This window comes from Stomoxys calcitrans, chromosome 5 (genome assembly GCF_963082655.1).
Source record: "Stomoxys calcitrans chromosome 5, idStoCalc2.1, whole genome shotgun sequence".
NCBI classification, from domain to species: domain Eukaryota; kingdom Metazoa; phylum Arthropoda; class Insecta; order Diptera; family Muscidae; genus Stomoxys; species Stomoxys calcitrans.
The window spans coordinates 83904286-83925914 of NC_081556.1; the positions used below are offsets into that span (position 1 = coordinate 83904286).

Genomic DNA, 21629 nt, shown 5'->3' on the forward strand with positions numbered 1-21629 from the left:
GGTATAAAAAAAACAGACGGAGAAACGATTTAGAAAGGATACGCGGACAGACGGAAATGGCTTCTTATTATTAACACAAATTTAAGTTAAAATTTTAAAATGACAAAATATTATATATATAACTAGCTGACCCGGGCCCGCTCCGCTAAGACTTCTTTTACTTTATATGGAACAGAATTTTCCTTGGAATATTTATTTTCAACAATTAAAGAGCTTTTAGTGAAATACCATGCTACGAAAAGAGCACATCGCTTGACTAATTGTATAACCATATAAGTGCCTTTGTCCGAATCCCATATGATCTTTATTGGTGTACGAATTTAAGTTTGGATGTAAGGTGTACTCCATTCTTAAAATACTTTATTTTAGCCCCATACTCTCATGATATCTGATTTAGGGGTGTTTTCGGGGGTGAGGTGGTCCCCCTGGCACTTGACCCAAAATAGATTATCAAATTCGTTTTCTAATCTTAAATACCACATATTGGCATGATCGAAAAATTTTTACCCTTTGCGGGGTGTTTTGGGGAAGGGGTGATTCCCTAAATGAATGGCCCTACATTTGGATATCAAAGTCGTATTCTACTCCCAAATACCCCCCATTTTGCGATAGTCACTAACAATTGATGCTTGTGGGGTATTTTGGGAAAGGGGCTGACCCCCAGAAAATAGGTCCCGAAAGTGGGTATCAATTTTTACTCTACCCCGAAATACCTTTCATTTAATCTCCACATTGACATGGTCGGTAAATATGGCCGCTTTAGGGATGATTTGGGGATTGGGGTGGTCCCCCAAACACTAAGCCCGGAAAATATATCAGCAACGTGCTCTATTCTCATATATCGGTATATCATTTATTTGAACCCCATCTTTTTGGAAAGGGGTTGACCCCCAGAAAATTGGTCCCGCAAGTGGGTATCAATTCTTGCTCTACCCCCCAATACCTTTCATTTAATCTCCACGTCGACATGGTCGGTAAATATGTCCGATTTAGGGGTGTTTTGGGGGTTGGGATGGTCCCCCAAACACTAAGCCCTGAAAATGTATCAGTAACGTGCTCTATTCTCATATATCTATATATCATTTATTTGAACCCCATATTGCATTTGGCCTCAAAATTGGATATCAAATTCGTTTTATAATCTCATTTAAATTCCTTATTGCAAAAGTCAGCAAAAATGTCAGGTTTGGGGTATTGGCCCTAAAAACTATAAATATTTAGTTCCACTCTCCTTAAGACCTAAATTGTCTTGGTGAGTAAATTCGTCCTATTTAAGGGTTGTTATGGTGGTGGGACGACCCCTAGACAGTTGGTCCCTAATGTTGATGTCAGGTACGTGGTCTACTCTCAAATACCATTATTTCCATAGTCGGCAAACATGACCGGCTTGGGGGGTGTTTTGGGGGGATGGGCGGCCACTTAGTGAGTTGACCTTGAAAATATATATCGGATTCGTGTTCCACTTTAAAAACCCTCTTATTTAAGCCTCATATTGCAATAGTCAGAAAATACTTTCTATTTGGGTGGTGTTGTGGGGGTGGTGTGGCCCCATAGACACTTTTCCCAAATATTGATACCAGATTCTTGCTTTACTCCCAAAGACCTTTCATTTGAGCCCCATATTGCTATGGTCGTAAATTTGTCCCCCTTGGGGTATGTTTTTGGGAAGAGGCGGCTCCCCAAACACTTGGTCCTATATTTGGATATCAGATTCTAATTCTACACTCAAATACCTTTTATTTAAGCCCCATATTTCCATTGTCAGTAAATAAGTCCAGTTTGGGGGGTGTTTTGGGGAAGGGGTAGACCCCCAGAAATGTGGTCTCATATTTGGATATTAGATTCGTATTCTACTCGCAAATACCTTTCATTTGAGTCCCATATTGCCATGATCGTTAAATATGTCCGATTTAGGGGTGTTTTGAAGGCTGGTTGGTGTTGTGGGGTTGGGGTGGCCCCATAGACACTTTTCCCAAATATTGATATCAGATCCGTTCTATACTCCCAAAGACCTTTCATTTGAGCCCCATATAGCTATGGTCGTAAGTGTAACCCCTTTGGGGGAGGTTTTTGGTGAGAGCCGGCCCCCCAAACACTTGGTCCCGTATTTTTATATCAGATTCTAATTCTACACTCAAATACCTCTTATTTAAGTCCCATATTCCCATGGTCAGTAAAAAAGTCCTGTTTGGGGGGTGTTTTGGGGAAGGGATGGACCCCCAGAAACGTGGTCCCACATTTGGATATCAGATTCGTATTCTTCTCGCAAATACCTTTCGTTTGAGTCCCATATTGCCGTGGTCGGTAAATATGTACGATTTAGTGGTGTTTTGGGGCTTGGGGTGGTCCCCCTAGCACTTGGTCCGACAATTGGATATCAGATACCTTTTCTTATCCTAAATACCTTTCATTTGAGTCCCATATTGTCGTGATTGGTCTAAATATATGTTTGGTAGGTTTTAGGGTGGGGCGGCTCCCCTAGGTACCCCATCCGAAATTTGAATACCAAATTTTTGTAATAAATTGATTTTTATACCCTCCACCATAAGATGGGGGGTATACTAATTTCGTCATTCTGTTTGTAACTACTCGAAATATTCGTCTGAGACCCCATAAAGTATATATATTCTTGATCGTCGTGAAATTTTATGTCGATCTAGCCATGTCCGTCCGTCTGTCCGTCCGTCCGTCCGTCCGTCCGTCCGTCCGTCCGTCCGTCCGTCCGTCCGTCTGTCTGTCGAAAGCACGCTAACTTCCGAAGGAGTAAAGCTAGCCGCTTGAAATTTTGCACAAATACTTCTTATTAGTGTAGGTCGGTTGGTATTGCAAATGGGCCATATCGGTCCATGTTTTGATATAGCTGCCATATAAACCGATCTTGGGTCTTGACTTCTTGAGCCTCTAGAGTGCGCAATTCTTATCCGATTGGGATGAAATTTTGCACGACGTGTTTTGTTATGACACCCAACAACTGTGATAAGTATGGTTCAAATCGGTCCATAACCTGATATAGCTGCCATATAAACCGATCTTGGGTCTTGACTTCTTGAGCCTCTAGAGTGCGCAATTCTTATCTGATTGGAATGAAATTTTGCACGACGTGTTTTGTTATGACATCCAACAACTGTGCCAAGTATGGTTCAAATCGGTCCATAACCTGATATAGCTGCCATATAAACCGATCTTGGGTCTTGACTTCTTGAGCCTCTAGAGTGCGCAATTCTTATCTGATTGGAATGAAATTTTGCACGACGTGTTTTGTTATGACATCCAACAACTGTGCCAAGTATGGTTCAAATCGGTCCATAACCTGATACAGCTGCCATATAAACCGATCTTGGGTCTTGACTTCTTGAGCCTCTAGAGTGTGCAATTCTTATCCGATTGGAATGAAATTTTGCACGACGTGTTTTGTTACGATATCCAACAACTGTGCCAAGTATGGTTCAAATCGGTCCATAACCTGATATAGCTGTCATATAAACCGATCTTGGGTCTTGACTTCTTAAGCCTCTAGAGGGCGCAATTCTTATCCAATTTGAATGAATTTTGGCACGTAGTATTTTGTTATGATATCCAACAACTGTGCTAAATATGGTTCAAATCGGTTCATAACCTGATATAGCTGCCATATAAACCGATCTGGGATCTTGACTTCTTGAGCCTCTAGAGGTCGCAATTATTATCCGATTTGCCTGAAATTTTGTACGACGGATTCTCTCATGACCATTAACATACGTGTTTATTATGGTCTGAATCGGTTTATAGCCTGATATAGCTCCCATATAAATCGATCTCTCTATTTAACTTCTTGAGCCCACAAAGGGCGCAATTCTTGTTCGAATTGGCTGACATTTTACACAGGTCTCCAACATATAATTTAATTGTGGTCCAAACCGGACCATATCTTGATATCGCTCTAATAGCAGAGCAAATCTTTTCTTATATCCTTTTTTTGCCTAAGAAGAGATGCCGGGAAAAGAACTCGACATATGCGATCCATGGTGGAGGGTATATAAGATTCGGCCCGGCCGAACTTAGCACGCTTTTACTTGTTATATATAAGATTCTACAGGGACAAAATTTTAATCAGACCTGGACCATTTTTTTGTTTAAGTACAATATTTAAATTAATTTTTCTTTAAAAACAAAACTTTAAAGGATGGAGGTATATTCATTATGCCAATGCGTTTGCAACACATCGAAATATTCATTTCCGACCCTGTTGAGTGTATATATTCTTCATCAGCATAAAATTTTAAGACCATCTAGCCATGTCCGTCCGTCCGTCTGTTGTCATCATGCTGCAGTCTTTAAAAATAGAGATATTGAATTGAAACTTTGTACAGATTCGTTTTTGTCCATAAGCAGATTAAATTCGAAGATGGGCTATATCGGACTATATCTTGACATAGCCCCCATATAGACCGAGCCACTGATTTAGGGTCTTACGCCCATAAAAGCCACATTTATTATCCGATTTTGCTGAAATTTGGGACAGTGAGTTGTGTAAGGTCCTTGAACATTTTTTTTTTAATTTGACCCAGATCGGTCCAGATTTGGATTTAGCTGCCATATAAACCGATCTTATGATTTAGGGTCTTAGGCCCATAAAAGCCACATTTATTATCCGATTTTGCTGAAATTTGGGACAGTGGGTTGTGTTTGGTCCTTCGACATTATTCTCTAATTTCGCCGAGATCGGTCCACATTTGGATATAGTTGCCATATAGACCGCTCTCTCGATTTCAGGTCTAAGGCCCCATAAAAGGCACATTTATTGTCCGATTTTGCCAAAATATGGAACAGTGAGTTGTGTTAGGCCCTTCGACATTCTTCTTCAATTTGGCTTAGATTGGTCCAGATTTTGATATAGCTGTCGTATAGATCGATCTCTCGATTTAGGGGTTTTGGGCCATAAAAGGCGCATTAATTGCCCGATTTCGCCGAAATTTGGGACAATGAGTTTTGTTTGGCTCTTCGACATTTTTCTTAAAACTTGGCCCAAATCGGTCTAGATTTGGATATAGCCCATAAAAGTCGCATTTATAATCTGATTTCAATGAAACTTGATACAGTGACTTATGTTAGGCTTTTCGACATCCATGTCGTATATGGTTCAGATCTGATTATTTTTAGATATAGCTACTAAAAAGATCAATTTTTTCTTATACACAATTGAACAATGTTTTGTACTTATTAGTAAATGCAAATTTTGCCCATGAACATTCCACTAAGGAACAGGAGCAAACTTCTCACATATCAATGAGTGCAGTCCGATGCAAGTTTAAGCTCAATGATAAGGGGCCTCCTTTTTATATCCGAGTCCGAACGGCGTACCGCAGTGCGACACCTCTTTGGAGATAGTTTTTACAAGGCATAATACCTCATATATGTTGCCAGCATTAGGAGGGGAAAACTACCGCTGAAATTTTTTTTTGATGGTCGCGCCGTGCTCTGATATTATTGTTTTTGTTGTTATATGTTGATTTGCAAAAAGAGAACTTTTGTACCCAAAATAAATCATTGCAGAAAAAGTAAGAAATTTCTTCTTTGTTTTTTCAGCAGAAGTATCTGTTTTTCAAAATTATTTTTATCTGTGCGGACAAAAACAAAACACAAGGACTTCTTGACATCGAAAATTGTTTACAACTTTAAGAGAAAATTTTCAACAACACAACACATGGGTTGTTTTCGTCAAAGTTGTTTACCACATGAAAGGGCAACAACAAAACCAGGAGTTGTTTATCACGCAGAATGCCAGTTCTCTTGCCTCTTAACTTAGTGATGACGAATGAACAATGCGGTATTTGAGAGTGCGCCTCCTTGCCATCCAATTGATACCCCAGTTTATGTCAAAGGAGTGCCGTCTGGCCTGCTTGGCCGTCACCCAAGTGGACCCGAACAGCCCATATATTTGGGTGTGTATTCTTCTGCTTTTCGTGCCCGAATCTCTTTGCGTAGCAATAGCGTGCCCTCGAAGTATGTACGGGTGTCCCTCCAATCAGTATGTCGAGCCATGTATTGGGGTGTGCCTCCTTGCTACTCCTCCGCTCCCCGCCCCAATTGTCCTGTTTACCAGCGGAGTTTCCTCCCGTCTGGTCGTGTCGTTATCGCAAGTTAATCCCAACTGTGCTATGTATCAGTCAACAATCTTGTCGCCTACCATGTCCCCAGATCGCAACCATTAGCAAATTGCCCTCTAATAATGACTGTTAAATCCTAGGGCCTAGTTATGTATTACGTTGTGCATGCTTTACCATCACATTAATATAATCTCTCAGTGTCAGTGTTTTCGAATCGTCGTGACATTTTAAGTTTGTCGAAAGCACTCTAACTTTCGAAGAAGTAAAGCTAGGCGCTTGAAATTTGCTCAAATACTTTTTATTAGTGTAGGTCGGATGGGATTGTAAATGGGCCAAATCGGTCCATGTTTTGATAAGGCTGCCATATTAACCGATCTTGGGTCTTGACTTCTTGAGCTTCTAGAGCTTCTCATCCGATTTGGCTGACATTTTGCACGTGGTGCTTTGGTATAAATTCCAATAACTGCGCTAATTATGGTTTAAATCGCTCCATGTTTTGATATAGCTTCCATATAAACCGATCTTGAGTCTTAACTTCTTGAACAGCTACAGGGCACAATTCTTATCCGATTTGGCTGAAATTTTGTTCAACGGTATCAACGGTTCAACGGTATACTAATCTAGTCTTTCTTTTGTAATACCTCGAAATATTTATCTGAGACTCTATAAGGTATACATATTCTTGATCGGTTTCGTGTTTTGAGCTATCTAGCCATGTCCCTTCGTCTGCCGAAATCACTATGGCGTTCGAACGAATGAAGACTCCGCTTGCAATTAAGCACCGATAATTCTTTTGATGTTGGTCTATAGAAATTGAAAATATGAGATGATCCCCGGTTTTTCCGATTATCGCATTTGAGTTTTTAAGCTCCTAGAAACGTTAGATTATGCTTGATATGGCTAAAATTTGGTATGTAAAGTACATTTGTGTTCTCAAATATTCACACCGAATCCTACCCAGATAGAATCATAAATAGATGTGGGTCTCTTAAAAATCGATACCTCGATATGTTTTACAAAATAATTCAAATTCAATCTAAGATAATAGGCGTAAATATTAAGCGGTATAATCGAGGTGACGATAGGAGTCCAGGAAGGAAGGGAAGAGGTTTCCGATCGGATACCTGATATGAACCTTGAAGTCGAGTGCGAGGCAGTGTTGCCATCGGCATAGTCCTCGATTGACAGAACCCTTGTATTGCCATCTGGAAGATCATATTACACGGATGGATCCAAGCTAGAGTACAGAGTGGGCCTGGGGGTCTACATTGAGAACCCAGGGACTGAAATATGTTTTAGAATGCCTGATCATAATACGATTTTGCAGGTGGTGTGGTGCTAACGCGAAGACGTCATCTTTATCGACAGTAAAATTGCCATAACAACCTGGCAATAACAACCAGGACGGTAAATTCACGAACAGTCTTGCAGTGTAAAAAGGAGAATAACGCCTTCTCTGAGGATGGTAAAATCCGCATCGTTTGAGTGCCGGGCCATAACGGAGTAAGGGAAAATGAATAGGCAGACGATTTGGCGGCGAAAATCCTATGGATGGATCCAGATCGTGGGAAGACGAGGCTATTACTGAAAGGAAGTAAGAAGGAGGTCAGTATAGCTATTGGTATCATAATGGGACACATAGGACTACGAGCTCACTTATTTAAAATCGGTGCTGCAAGTAATAGCATGTGTAGGGCTTACGGGGAAGATGATGAGATGTTGGAGCATTTCCTTTGTCATTGCCCGGCTTTCGCGTACAACAGATACCGGTACTTAGGTGGAGACACAATATCAGACATGAACCAACTTAGGGGAGTGGTATTGAAAACAATTAAGGATTTTGTAAGTAGCACGGAATTCGTAACTTGAAATTTTCTTTTTAGAGGTTACTTTATAGTTTTTAGAGTGCTCACCAAGCCGATTACTGGCCCTTCTGCACCTTCTTTTCAACCTATCCTACCGACCATGACAATATGTGACTCAAAGTAAAGGGATTTGGGAGTGGACACGAATTTGATATCCATGTTTGAGTCGAAATTTTTCCCCTAAAAAGCACTTCTTGTTGTCCTAATTTCAAAAATACCAGATCTCGGAGATTGGCAATGTGATTCGTTGGAAATTTTTTGCACCCCTGTTCCTTAGTGTAATGTTCATGGGCAAAATTTGCAATTTTCAACAGTCATCAAAAAAAAAAAAAAATCTGGTTTCTATTGTTGGGGACGGGGCAGCGAGGGCCGCCGACAATAGAGAGTCATATGTTTGGTGAGCCGCCCCACTCCAAAATACCTCCTTATTACATAAAATCTATTTCGGGTGGAAATTTATTGATTTTCGGGACAAAGACCCAGGGGTCCAGCCCACCGTCAAACACAGCTTATTTACCGATCATACCATTATGGGACTCATATGAAATGTTTCTGAAGGTAGAGCACGAATCTTATATTTACTTCAATGGCCAAGTGACCACCCCAAAAAAAAAACCCCTAAACCCGAAACATTCACTAATGCGTTAATATGGGACTCAAAAGAAGGCATTTGGGAGTTGATTAAAAATTTGCCCAGGAACCGAGCAGGGGCAAACTTCTCACACATAAATGTGTGCTTTGCGATTCAAGTTGAGTTTATCAACGATAAGGGACCTTTTTTATAGCCGAATCCGAACGGCTTGCCGCAGAGCGACACCTCTTTGCGGAGAATTTTTCACATGACCATGCCTGGCATGGTACCACGCAAATGTCGCCAGTATTTAGAGGGGATAATCACCGCTTTAAATATTGTCCGAAGTTCCGCGTGGATTCGAACGCAGGCGTTCAGCGTCATAGGCGGACATAGGCTACAGTAACACGAATTTTATATCCACATTTAGAGCGAAGTGCCCCCACCCTAAAAAGATATTAGAGAGTTAAAGAAGGCGCAGCGGAGCGGGCCCTGCCCAGCTAGTAACTCATATAAAGCTATCTACTCTAGCCTCTAAAGGAGCTCGATTTTAATCAGATTTGGCTGAAATTTTGAATAATAACTTATATTGTGGTCTTTGACTTCCAAATTAAGTATAGTCAGAATCGGTTCATTACCTGATATAGCTTCAATAGCACAGCAATTCTTATATATTATTCTGTTTGCCTCAAAAAAAGTTACCGGACGAAGAACGATCCATAGTGGAGGGAATATAAGAATCGATACTGCCGAACTTAGCACGCTTTTACATATTATAGCCACCACTATAAAATGGGGGTATACTTATCTAGTCATTCGGGTTCCAACACCTCGAAATATTTGTCAAAGACCTCAAAAAGTATGTACTTGATCGTCTCGACATATTAAGTCAATCTAGCCATGTCCGTCCGTCTGTCGAAATCACGGTAGCAGTCGAACACGTAAAGCTAGCCGCTTGAAATTTTGGACAGATACTAAGATGTAGGTCATTGGGTATTGCAAACGGGTCATATCAGTTCAGATATAGATATAGCTCCCATATAATCCGGTCTCCCGGTTTGACTTCTTGAGCCCCTGGAAACTGCATTTTTTGTCCGATTTGGGTGAAATTTTGCATGTAGTGTTCTGTTGTGGCTTCTAACAGCTATGTTAAGTACGATTTAAATTGGCCTATATCCTGATATAGCTCCCACATTTCTTATTTCAAGATTTACCCGATTTGGGTGAAATTTGTCATGTGGTGTTCCGTTATGATTTCCAACTACTGTGTTGTCACAGGCCAAATCAGTATATAACCTGATATAGCTATCAACCGATCTCCCGATTTGACTTCTTGGGCCCCTGGAAGCCACAATTTTAGTCCGATTTGAAATTTTTCATGCGGTGCTCTGTTACGACTTCCAACAAATGTGCCAAGTACGGTCCGAATCAGTCTATAATCCGATATAGATCCCATGTAAACCGGTCTCTCGATCATCCATGTTCGGTTTCTGGAAGCTTTAATTTTTGCTGGTTTGACAGAAGTTTGATATGTAGTATAAAATTATGCCCTTGAACTAAATTTTTATACCCTCCACCATAGGATGGGGGTATACTAATTTCGTCATTCTGTTGGAACTCCTCGAAAAATTCGACTAAGGCCCCATAAAGTATTGGGTTGTGCAAAAAGTAATTGCGAATTTTTTAAAAGAAAGTAAATAAATTTTTAATAAAACTTAGAATGAACTTTAATTAAATATACTTTTTTTACACTTTTTTTTCTAAAGCAAGCTAAAAGTAACAGCTGATAACTGACAGAAGAAAGAATGTAATTACAGAGTCACAAGCTGTGAAAAATTTTTTCAACGCCGACTATATGAAAAATCCGCAATTACTTTTTGGGCAACCCAATATATATATTTTTGTTCGTCATGACATTTTAAGTCGATTTAGCCATGTCCGTCCGTCAGTCCGTCTGTCTGTCGAAAGCACGCTAACTTTCGCAGGAGTTAAGCCAGCCGCTTGAAATTTTGCATAAATACTTTTCAGTACTTTGGTTGGGATTGTAAATAGACCATATCGTTCCATGTTTTGGTATTGCTGCTATATAAACCGATCTCGGGTCTTGACTTCTTGAGCCACTAGAGGGCACAATTTGTATCCGATTTGGCTAAAAATTTGCACGAGGTATTTTATTATGGCTTGCAACAACTGTGCTGAGTATGGTTGAATCCGTCCATATTTTGATATAGCTGCCATATAAACTGATCTCGGGTCTTGACTTCTTGAGCCACTAGAGCGCACAATTCTTATCCGATTTGGCTGAAATTTTGCACGATGTGTTTCATTATGACTTCCAGTAACCGTGCCAAATATGTTTCAAATCGGTTCATAACATGATATAGCTGCCATTCAAACCGATCTGGCATCTTGACTTCTTGAGCCTCCAAAGGGAGTAATTATTATCCGATTTGGCCGAAATTCAAACAACCTCCAATATACGTGTCAAATATGGTCTGAATCGGTTTTTAGTCTGATATAGCTCCCATATTAACCGATTTCTCCATTTTACTTCTTGAGACCCTAAAGGGCACAATTGTTACTCGAATTGGGTGAAATTTTACACAGTGGCTTCTACAATGGTCTTCAACATTCTGATCAGACCGGACCATAACTTGACATAGCTCCAATATTATAGTAATTCTTTTTTTTATCCTTTGTTTTTCTAAAAAGAGATATCGGGAAAGAACTCGACAAATGCGATCTATGGTGGAGTGTATATTGGAGTCGGCCGGGACGAACTTAGCACGCTTTTACTTGTTTTTATACCAATTTTTAGCAGGATCCATGGTGGGTTCCCGAGATTCGGCCCAGCCGAACTTAGCAAGCTTTCATTAATTTTCTGATGTTTTCGCCAAAAGCGGAAATGCTAGCCTCTGAGCTACTGTGGCCCCTGAAAGATATTATAGAATCCTTTACATCCGTACCGAGTTTGATTCAGATCGGACTGTATTTGCATTTTATATAAAATGAAGGCCTTGACATTCAAGCATCATAACTAAAAATAAGAAAACTTTCATAACATAAGACATACTTCCATTATCTTCTATTTAGAAGCCCATGTAAATATGTTGAGCAAAATGATGATAAGTGGCTGCCATTAAAAAGGACGACTTCACGTAAGTGCTATTAAAGAAGGACATTTGTGAAAATTGCCTGATCCCAGTTGGAAAATCCAAAGCCTTTGAAATATTCAAACATTTAATTGCCCACCACTGTACCCTTTTTCGATGCTGATGTGTTTAAAGTTCTGGTAATATTTTGAGTAACATCCGGCCACGTATTAAAATGAAACATTTTATGTTTATGCCAAACCACAACTTAATTGGTTCCTTGGGGCCATGGTCTTTATGTCTGTCTATTTCCACAGTATGCGTTCTAAAAGCTTGTGACAAAGCAAGGACAGCCTATCTGCTTCCTTTGAAAAGTTTCATTAATCTTGTCCAGACAGAAGAGAAGTGGTGACGCAAAAGTTCTAACACCCTTTTGTGGTCATATTAGCCGATAAAAGATACAGACGAAAAACCACCAACTTCTCATTCATTGAATTGACACTTTAGCAGCCTTTGAAAGAAGAAGCACTTAATTTTTAAGGCCTGCTGACCTATTTAGTCAAACCAATTGTTTAGGGAATTTTAAAATAATATTGCAAATTAGACTTTTCCTATGCAGGTTGTTTTCATTTTATACAAAGGATAAAATTTATAATCCATCATTACAAGCATGTTGATTTATATCATATGTTTTTGCATAAAGACACTCCCTGTCTGAGCTATGACCGAAGAAAATTTTTAAATAGGGATTTAAGTATAGTAATAAATTTGACTTTTCGCATGAACTACTATCAAAACTCACTATTTACCAGTAAGGAAAGGCCAAAAGTTGGGCGACTATATAATACCCTATACCACCGAGTCTACGAACTTATTTTAATATATAGAACTAGACATAGGTTCTTGTAAGATTATAATTTTCATTACTTTACACTACTTTAATTGGCCATTACTGATAACTTATTTCTCTAGCCGAATGTAGAATAGATATCCAAGCACCTTTTGCGCATCTTCTTAAATCTCTGACACCCAGTATCGAGATGTCGCTCTTCACCCCCGAATCGTCTGCCTTTTCATTTCCCCTTACTCCGTTATGGCCCGGTACACAAACGATGCGGATTTTTCCATCCTCAGAGAAGGCGTTAATCTCCTTCTTACACTGCAAGAGTGTTCGTGACCTTAGCGTCCTGGTTGTTATTGCCCTTATGGCAATTTTACTGTCGTTGAAGATGTTCACATTCGGCGTCCTCGCGTTAGCACGACACTACTTCAAGCATTCCGTGATCGCCAGGATCTCCGCCTGCAGGACCGTATTATGGTCAGGCAGTCTAAAACAGATCTCAGTCCCTGGGTTTTCAATGTAAAACCCAAGACCATCTCTGTCCTCTAGCTTTGATCCATCCGTGTATTATGATCTTCCAGATGGCAATACTAGGGTGCCGTCAATCCAAGAATGTGCCGCTGGCAACAGTGCCTCGCACTCGACCTCAACGTTCATCTCAGGTATCCGATCGGAAACCTCTTCCCTTCCATCCAGGTTTCTTATCGTCGCCTTGATTATACCGCAATGGTATGAGTTACTACCATCCTCAATCCTGCCCCACATTCAATCTGTATGTCAATGGGTGCGATATCTATTATAGTCTCAAGTGCCCTAGCGGAAGTGGTCCTCATCGCTCCGCCATGTTCTCTGAACCTGTTGCATGGTCCTTATGTTGCACTTTTGCTCCAAAACAGTCCACCAAACTACTGAGGCGTAAGTAAGTATTGGTCTAATTACGCTCCAGTAGAGCCAGTGGACTATCCTAGACCCCATTTCGAGCCTACGGCCCGTTTACATTGTGCCCAACATCTGTGAACTCCTGAAAGTGGCACTTCCAATTTAGGATCGTGTACGCTCCTGAATGTGACACTTCCAATTCAGTTTCCTATCCAAGATCACACCTAAGTATTTGACATTGTCAGACATCGAAATCGTCTTATTGAAGAAACGTAGTGCGTTAAATCACCCCCACCTTCGTCTTCCTCGTGAACGTGTATATTTCAGTCTTCTCTGGGTTAACATTAAGACCTCTGGGTCTAGCCCAGTCATATGCCATATGCAAGACCCTTTCGGCCCTTCTGCATAGCTCGTTCGGATTCTTACCCCTTAGAAGTATTATAACATAGTCTGCGTAGCAGACGGGTTCAAATCCCTCCTCAGTCAGCATCCGTCATAGGTCAATTATGGTAGTCATCCATAGGACTGGCGATAAAATGCCCCCCTGTGGCGTTCCCTGTGCCACTTTCTCCCTAATATTTATGCCAATTTATCCACCTGTTCCTTGGCATATGGTTTATCCAATCTATAAGGACCCGGTCCACCCGGTACTGATCTAAGGATTGGATCAGTGTGTCGCTCCGCATATTGTTAAAAGCCCCCTCGTTGTCAATGCATACCGCCAGTGTGTACGTTTTGGCATTGAAGGATTCTTCTATTTTATGCACAACCTCGTTTAGAGCATTCTCCGCCGACCATCCCTTGACATAGGCATGCTGTTTGTATTTGAGCAGTTCGCTGGATGTCCTACTCTTTATCATGGTGTCCACAATACGTTTCATGGTTTTGGGTAGAAAGGATGTAAGGCTTATGGGTCTGTAGGCCTTTGGTGTCGCATAACTAGCCTCGCCGGGCTTAGGTATAAACACCACCCTTGCCTCCTGCCAGGCTTTCGGAATATATGCAAGTGCTAGGTACGCTGTGAAAATTTTGAACAGATGATGCGCCAGATAGTCTGCCTCTTTCTCTAGTAACGCCGGAAATATTCCATCGGGTCCAGATGACTTAAATGGTTTGAAGTTCCTCAAGGATTCCTTCACCATTAAATCCGTAATTATAAACCTTCGAACAACATCATTATTACAAGATTCCGGTGTTTCCGTGAGTTCCTTCGTATGCTGTGGAAAATGGGTTTTCATCAAAAGCCTCAGCATGTCGTTACGAGCTATGTTTAATCTGGACTGATTTCGATAACATTCTGGACATATGTTAACACACCAAATCAAATATCTCATGCCAAATTTGGTAAAAATGGGATGAATCTTTTATATCTGATCTGATTTGTTTCAAAATCAATGGCGATCGTCCTTGGACCAAAACCTTGTACAATACCTTATGACAATCGGACAACAAATGCGAACTGTACCTTGATCTCATAATCCCGACTAATGTTCGATTATGTACCCTTTTTTCACCACAGGACGATTCTACATCATATGTAAAACTTCCAAAATAATCGACTCAGCCGTTTTTGGATGGGGGGTATACTAACTTTGTCATTTCGTTTGTAACAGTTCGAAATATTGGTTCCATTCTTTATCTTCAAGATATTATAAGTCGATATAGCTTTGTCCGTCCCTCTATCTCTATCTATCTACCTGTCCATCATATAAACCGATCTTATTAGAACTTTAGTCCAATTCTTATCCGGTTTGGCTGAAATATTGGATGATGATCTTTGCTATGACCTCCAATTCATTTCATTGAATATTCAATACAAAGGCCGAAAAACTCATATGAAGTCTTATTAAGCTAAAGTTTAACGCCCATTACTTTCAAGAACCTGCATTGGATATAAAATTTGATTTTTTTCTAAGTGAATAAATTCTTAAAATCTCATTACGATTGTATTCCACTCAAAAATATGTTACCCTCATTAACGCGGACACATTGCTGTCTGCAAATTGCTTTAACCTAAAGACCTTGCCTGGAACCAAAATGGTGCACCAAATTGCCTATCGTTATGTGGATTGAAGAACATCCGTCTTGACATGATTTCTTTGACGGCAATTAGTTGGGCTTCCTTCATGGTGGTAGAACTACAGTAAAATGAATGGCATGGTTTATTCGCTCTGCCGCAATTGTTTTAAACGACACCCTGTTCCATCAAACCGCCTACCTCCCTCTGTGACACATTGAGTGTTTACCTGTTGTCAGCTTTCCTAGAGCCTGCGTAAATAATTGCTTAATCCCTTAATGTTTTCCTTAGCTTCTTAATGTGCCGTCGCTGTAGTTTTATTAATGCCTTTCAACGTTTGTAATCTGTGGCGTTTATTTAAAAAAGATCTCATTGCGTGTCACTGATGATTGTCGTGTGTCGAATGCTATTCACCTTGCATTTATTTACTCTGAACTCTTCACACAAAAGTCCCCAAGTCAATGTTGTTCTTTTGGTTTCTTTTTTTTTGGGGGGGGGAGCATTCATGCCCATCCCAAGAGTGTCCAAATGGTGTTGAAATGACAATTTCAATTTATGTCAACCTGAGACTCAGGCTAAAACATGATGCTGGAGGGTCCTTCAGCCAACCAGCCGAACGACCACCCAAGCAAGCGGGCATAAGTATGTCATCAGCATGACTTTGCTGTAATCCTCCAAGGATACTGCGATATGTATTCAGGGGTGATGAAATGCTTTAATTGCCTCCGAGTGCTTCCATTTACATGTCATGCCGATGTACCGACCTACAAGGCAATTTCCATGTCTCAGCAATCCAATACGAATTTATTTGTCATCTTACATGTATTTTCTCTTTGGCCTCTTTGGCTCAGTCATGGAGAATTTGTGAAGGAATCAGCCCTGTTACTTAATGGGCATTGGTAAATGCATTGCCAACGTAAACTGTAACGAAGGACAGTACAGACAAAACGATATGGCAATCTGTGGTTGTTCTGAAAATCTTGTAAACCCACTTTACATGAGAAATGCTTATTTTTCATTTGTGAAGAATGTGATTTGATGTAAAAGACAAAGATCCTCAACCAATAAATTGGGTTGCCCAAAAAGTAATTGCGGATTTTTCATATAGTCGGCGTTGACAAATTTTTTCACAGCTTGTGACTCTGTAATTGCATTCTTTCTTCTGTCAGTTATCAGCTACTACTTTTAGCTTGCTTTAGAAAAAAAAAGTGTAAAAAAAGTATATTTGATTAAAGTTTATTCTACAATAAGTAATGAAAATGAGACTAACTGTCTTTGGGCTAAACCCTAAATCCGACGGCACACATTGATGTGAATGAAATATTCTATCTGAGATGTTTGTTTTTTCAATGGGATTCGGATCATTGCCTGGGAGCTATGCCTAAATCTGAACCGATTTCGAGCAAACTTCTCAGATACTGTGGCAGTCGTCAAGGAAAGCGTTTTGCAAAATTTTAGCAGGATTGCTCAATTAAGGCGCTTGCTGTGACTTTAGAAATTAAAATCGGGCGATATATACATATATGAGAGCTATATCTAAATCTGTACCGATTTTCAAGAAATTTACCAGTTATGTTGAGAGTCATAAGAAAATCCTTCCTGCCAAATTTGGTTAACAAATGACCATTTTATTGCATTATTACTGAAAATCGGACGAACATATATATGAGAGCTATATCCAATAGACTTCGTCTCTAGACCGAAAAACATACCTGTACCCAATTTGAAGATGATCGGATGAAACATGCGACCTGTACTTTGTACACAAATTAACATGGACAGACAGACAAACAGACGGACATAGCTAAATCGAACCAGAAAATGATTCTGAGTCGATCGGTTAACTTATCAATGGATCTATCTCTCTTCTATTAAATAGAAGAGAGATAAATGCACTAATTTATAATACCCTGTACAACAGTAGTGGTGTAGGGTATAATCATTTTTCAAACAAGTAAGGGCGTGATTAGTTCGGCCTGGCCGAATCTTATATACCCTCCACCAAGGATCGCATTTGTTGAGTTCTTTACACAGTATCTCTTTTTGGGCAAACAAAGAATAATGAGTAAGGACTGTTATGCTATTGGAGCTATATCAAGTTATAGTCCGATTCGGACCAGAAATGAATTGAATGCAGAACATTGTATAATATGTCAGTCCATTCGGAAAAGAATTGCGCCTGGTAGGTACTCAAGAAGCAAAATCAAGAGATCGGTTTATATGGCTGTATCAAGCTATACATCCATTCAGACCATATTGCACACGCATATTGAAGCCCATGGGAGAAGCCGATATACAAAATTTGTGCTAAATCCGATGAGAATTACTCTCTCCAGAGGCTCAAGAAGTCAAGATACCAGATCGGTTTATATGGTAGCTATATCAGGTTATATACCGATTTGCTCCATACTCATCACATTTTTTGCGAAGTAATATCAAAACACCTCACTCAAAATGTTAGCCAAATCGGATGATAATTGCGCCCTCTAGCGGCTCAAGAAGTCAAGATCCAAGATCGGTTTACATGGCACCTATAACAGGTTATTGTCCGATTTAGACCAAACTTCGCACAAATGTTGGAAGTGCAAAATTACAACCAAATCGGATAAGAATTGCGCATTCTAAAAGCCCAGGAAGTCAAGCCTCAAGATCGGTTTATACGGCAGCCAAATCAGGTTATTAACCGATTTTGACCGTACTCAGCACAGTTGTTGGAAGTCGTAATAAAACACCTTATGCAAAATTTAAGACAATTCCGATAAGAATTGCGCCCTCTAGAGGCTCAAGATGTCAAGACCCAAGATCGGTTTATTTGGCAGCTATATCAAAACATGGACCGATTTGACCCATTTACAATCCCAACCGATGTTGTTGATGTTCTCGAAAGGACTCGACTCCAGGCGTTCAGAGTCATAGGCGCACATGCTAACTTCTGCGCTACGGTGGCGTCCTTATGATTCTTTTGGCTTGCTTAGATCCTTTGTCTCTTCCAGTTTGGCAGAGAGCATAGCTTATAACTCTCATTTTAGGAAAAGTTAGGTCTGCTAGCAGTCAGTTTTGGTAGATTTGCGGTGGTGTACGGACGTAAATTCAGCAAGTCACAATATTTCAAATTTTACCTTAGGTGAAAAAAATGCAAACTTTTGCAATACCACAATCAAAAAAACCTTCAGGCTAGAAATAACACGAGTTTCTACAGCGCATAGATTGTTTGTCAATATTTTGTGTCATTAAAAAATATTCATCCTTGGTATACGCCATAAATTCTTGAATTTGTATCGCAAACAAAGTTCCAACGTTTTTCGTAAAATAAGTTTATTTGTCGAAAAGTTCGTTTATGGCTAATGAACTATTTCATCTGCATGTACGCAGGATAACGCTGACAGATGTTCAACTATTATTCAAATTACAACTCATCTCTTTGAGATGAAATTTTTCTAATAAAACTGGAGGCGCAGCTTCTCCTGCTCAAATCACTTTGGCTCACTTGATTTTTTTTGTTAAAAATGATATGTCCCAGCAGAAGTGCCTTCGATTACAAAATATTTTGACATGACAAAAAAACATCTGAACTAAAAATGTGGGCGCTTGATTTACATAAAAAATGCAACGTAGGTGTTTGTCTCAATTCAAGGGTCATTTGAGAAAGCATACCCCCTAGAAGCACGAAATGGAAACGTTTACCTTAGCTGGACAGAAGAATGGTTACTTGGTAGCAACCAAAAAAAAAAAAAAAATCCCCAAAACTACACCACTCTGCACTCTCAACTGAAATGCCTCTACTTACCTTTAATGGTCTTGTGGTAATATTTGATGTGGCTGCTGCCAATGTGCTCGACAATGTGGACAAACGATATGGCAGAGTTGTTGTTGTTGGTGCTCCTGCAGCTGAGGCCGATGTCATTGTGTCTGCTTCGGTTCCTGTCCCTGTGGCCATTGACGATAATATGGGCTTTTTGGTGGGTGGCTCAGGCAAAATGTCGCTATCCGTTTGTAAATCCACCTTGTAAATGTTGTCATTTCCGTTTTCCAAATACTTTGCCACTGATGGCGGTTGCTTTTGCCGACGCTGTAGAGGAGCATCATTACCACCGACACTGCCGCCGTGGTCATGAATGCTATGTCCATTGCCCAAATGTGAAGTGGCAACAGCTGTCACTGTCACCGACATGTCCGTGTTAACCGTGTCTTGACCATTGCCGTATTCATGATGGCGAACGGACGGATGAAGTCGGTGTTTGAGCTCCTTCTCATGCTGATGCTTCAGATGCTGTTCGCGATGCTGATGTTGGTGGTGTTGATGCTCTTCCGTTTTGTAATCGTAGTAGAGGACGGAGGGCAGATTTTCAGGGAAATTAAGGATTTTACTGGAGCCACTCGATGCATGATGGTCCGGATGATGATACTGATGATGATCATTTGCCGCTTTCTGCTGCTGCTGTTGTTGTTGTTTTTTAAGTTTTTCCTTTTTTTGTTTCATTTGCTTCTCCTTGAGCCCAAAAGCCTCATTGGGCTCATCATAGTTTTTCTTTTTGGCCATTTGCTGTTTGCTATTATGGCCCTTGTATGGCCATTTGCCGTGTCTTTGCGTAATGTCATCGTATTCAGTGTCCTCATCAGTTGGCAATATTACTGCTGCATCATCATCATCATCATCACCATCGTCATCATCATTGGCCATCTCAGCATCCGCATCCTCAATATCGCCCTCCCCGTTCTGCACATCTTGCCGCCCGTATTTATAGTCTTTGTTAATTTTCGGTTTTTTCATTGGCCTCAATGTTGTGCCCAATGTTGACTTCTCATTTGCTTGAATTCTCATAGTGGACGATTCACCGAACGGTGTTGAGAAATCCTCGCCCTGTGATGTTTGCACTTTTCCAGGTTTTTTATCTGTAACAAATTAAGATAGACAGATTTTAGTGAAGCAAAACCGGTCAATGTCCGTTGAGTTAAAACCAAGGCAACAAGTATGTATGAACGTTCACTCTGATTTTCAAAGCTAAATCAAACTAATGAAATGGCATTTTGCCACAGGTATGTAGTAGTTGCTGCAGTTTGTAACAGGCCTTAAAGCAAGTAAAAGTTCGGCCGCGCCACTACTGTCATATAGGGTATTATAACTTAATTTATTTGTTTGTAACACCCAAAAGTAAGGAAGATAGACCCATTGCTAAGTATACCGATCAACTCAGAATCACTTTCTGATTCGACTTAGCTATGTTCGTCTGTCTGTCTGTATCTCTGTCCGTCTGTCTGTTTGTCTCCCCGTCCTTCTGTGCGTCTGTCTGTCCGTCTGACCATGTTAATTTGTGTACAAACTACAGGTTGCAATTTGCATCCGATCGTCTTCAAATTTGGTACAGGCATGTTTTTCAGCTTAGAAACGAAGCCTATTCAATTGGAAAAAAATCAGATCAGGTTTGGATATAGCTCCCATATATATGTTCGTTCGATTTTCAGTAATAATGCAATAAAATGATCATTTATTAACCGATTCCATCGAAATTTGTCAGGAAGACTATGACTCTCGATATGACTGGAGAATTTCATTGAAATCAGTTTTAGATTTGGATAAAGCTCTCATATATATGTTGGTCGTGCAGTAATAATGCAAACAACCAAAATGGCGTTAAGTTCGGCCGAGCCGAACTTCAGATACCCACCACCTCGGGTATATACGTAAACCACCTTTCGTCAAAATCCGGTGAAAAATGCATACTTTATGCCCTAGCAGCTATATCGAAATATAAAAATAAAATGATCTGAATGAACGCCTAACATAAGTCATGTGTCAAATTTCAGTGAAATCGCATTATAAATGCCCCTTTTATGGGGCCAAAACCTTAAACCTAGAGATCGGTCTATATGGCAGCTATATCCAAATCTGGATATAACTGGCCAAAATGTAGAAGAGCCGAACACAACTCACTGTGCCAAATTTCGGCGAAATCGGACAATAAATGCGCCTTTTATGGCCCCAAAACCTTAAACCGAGAGATCGGTCTATATTGCAGCTATATCCAAATCTGGACCGTTCTAAGCCAAATTGAAGAAGAATATCGAAGGGCCCAACACAACTCACTGTCCCAAATTTTGGCGGTATCGGACAATAAATGCGCCTTTTATGGGTGTAAGACCTTCAATCGAGAGATCGTTCTATATGGCAACTATATTCAAATCTGGACCGATCTGGTCCAAATTGAAGAATGAAGTTGAAGGGCGTAAGACGTCTCACTGTCCGAAATTTCGGCGAAATCGGACAATAAATGTGCCTT

At 40.2% G+C, this 21629-nt stretch overlaps 1 protein-coding gene across 1 annotated transcript in view; it reads right to left on the minus strand.

Annotated features, from left to right (window-relative positions):
• The window catches only part of LOC106092652 (uncharacterized), a 149596-nt gene that overhangs the window by 31800 nt on the left and 96167 nt on the right, over positions 1–21629 (minus strand). Inside the window, exon 5 of the mRNA XM_059368832.1 lies at positions 19139–20244. Coding sequence (XP_059224815.1) covers positions 19139–20244 — 1106 coding nt within the window. The remainder of the gene's footprint in view (positions 1–19138; positions 20245–21629) is intronic.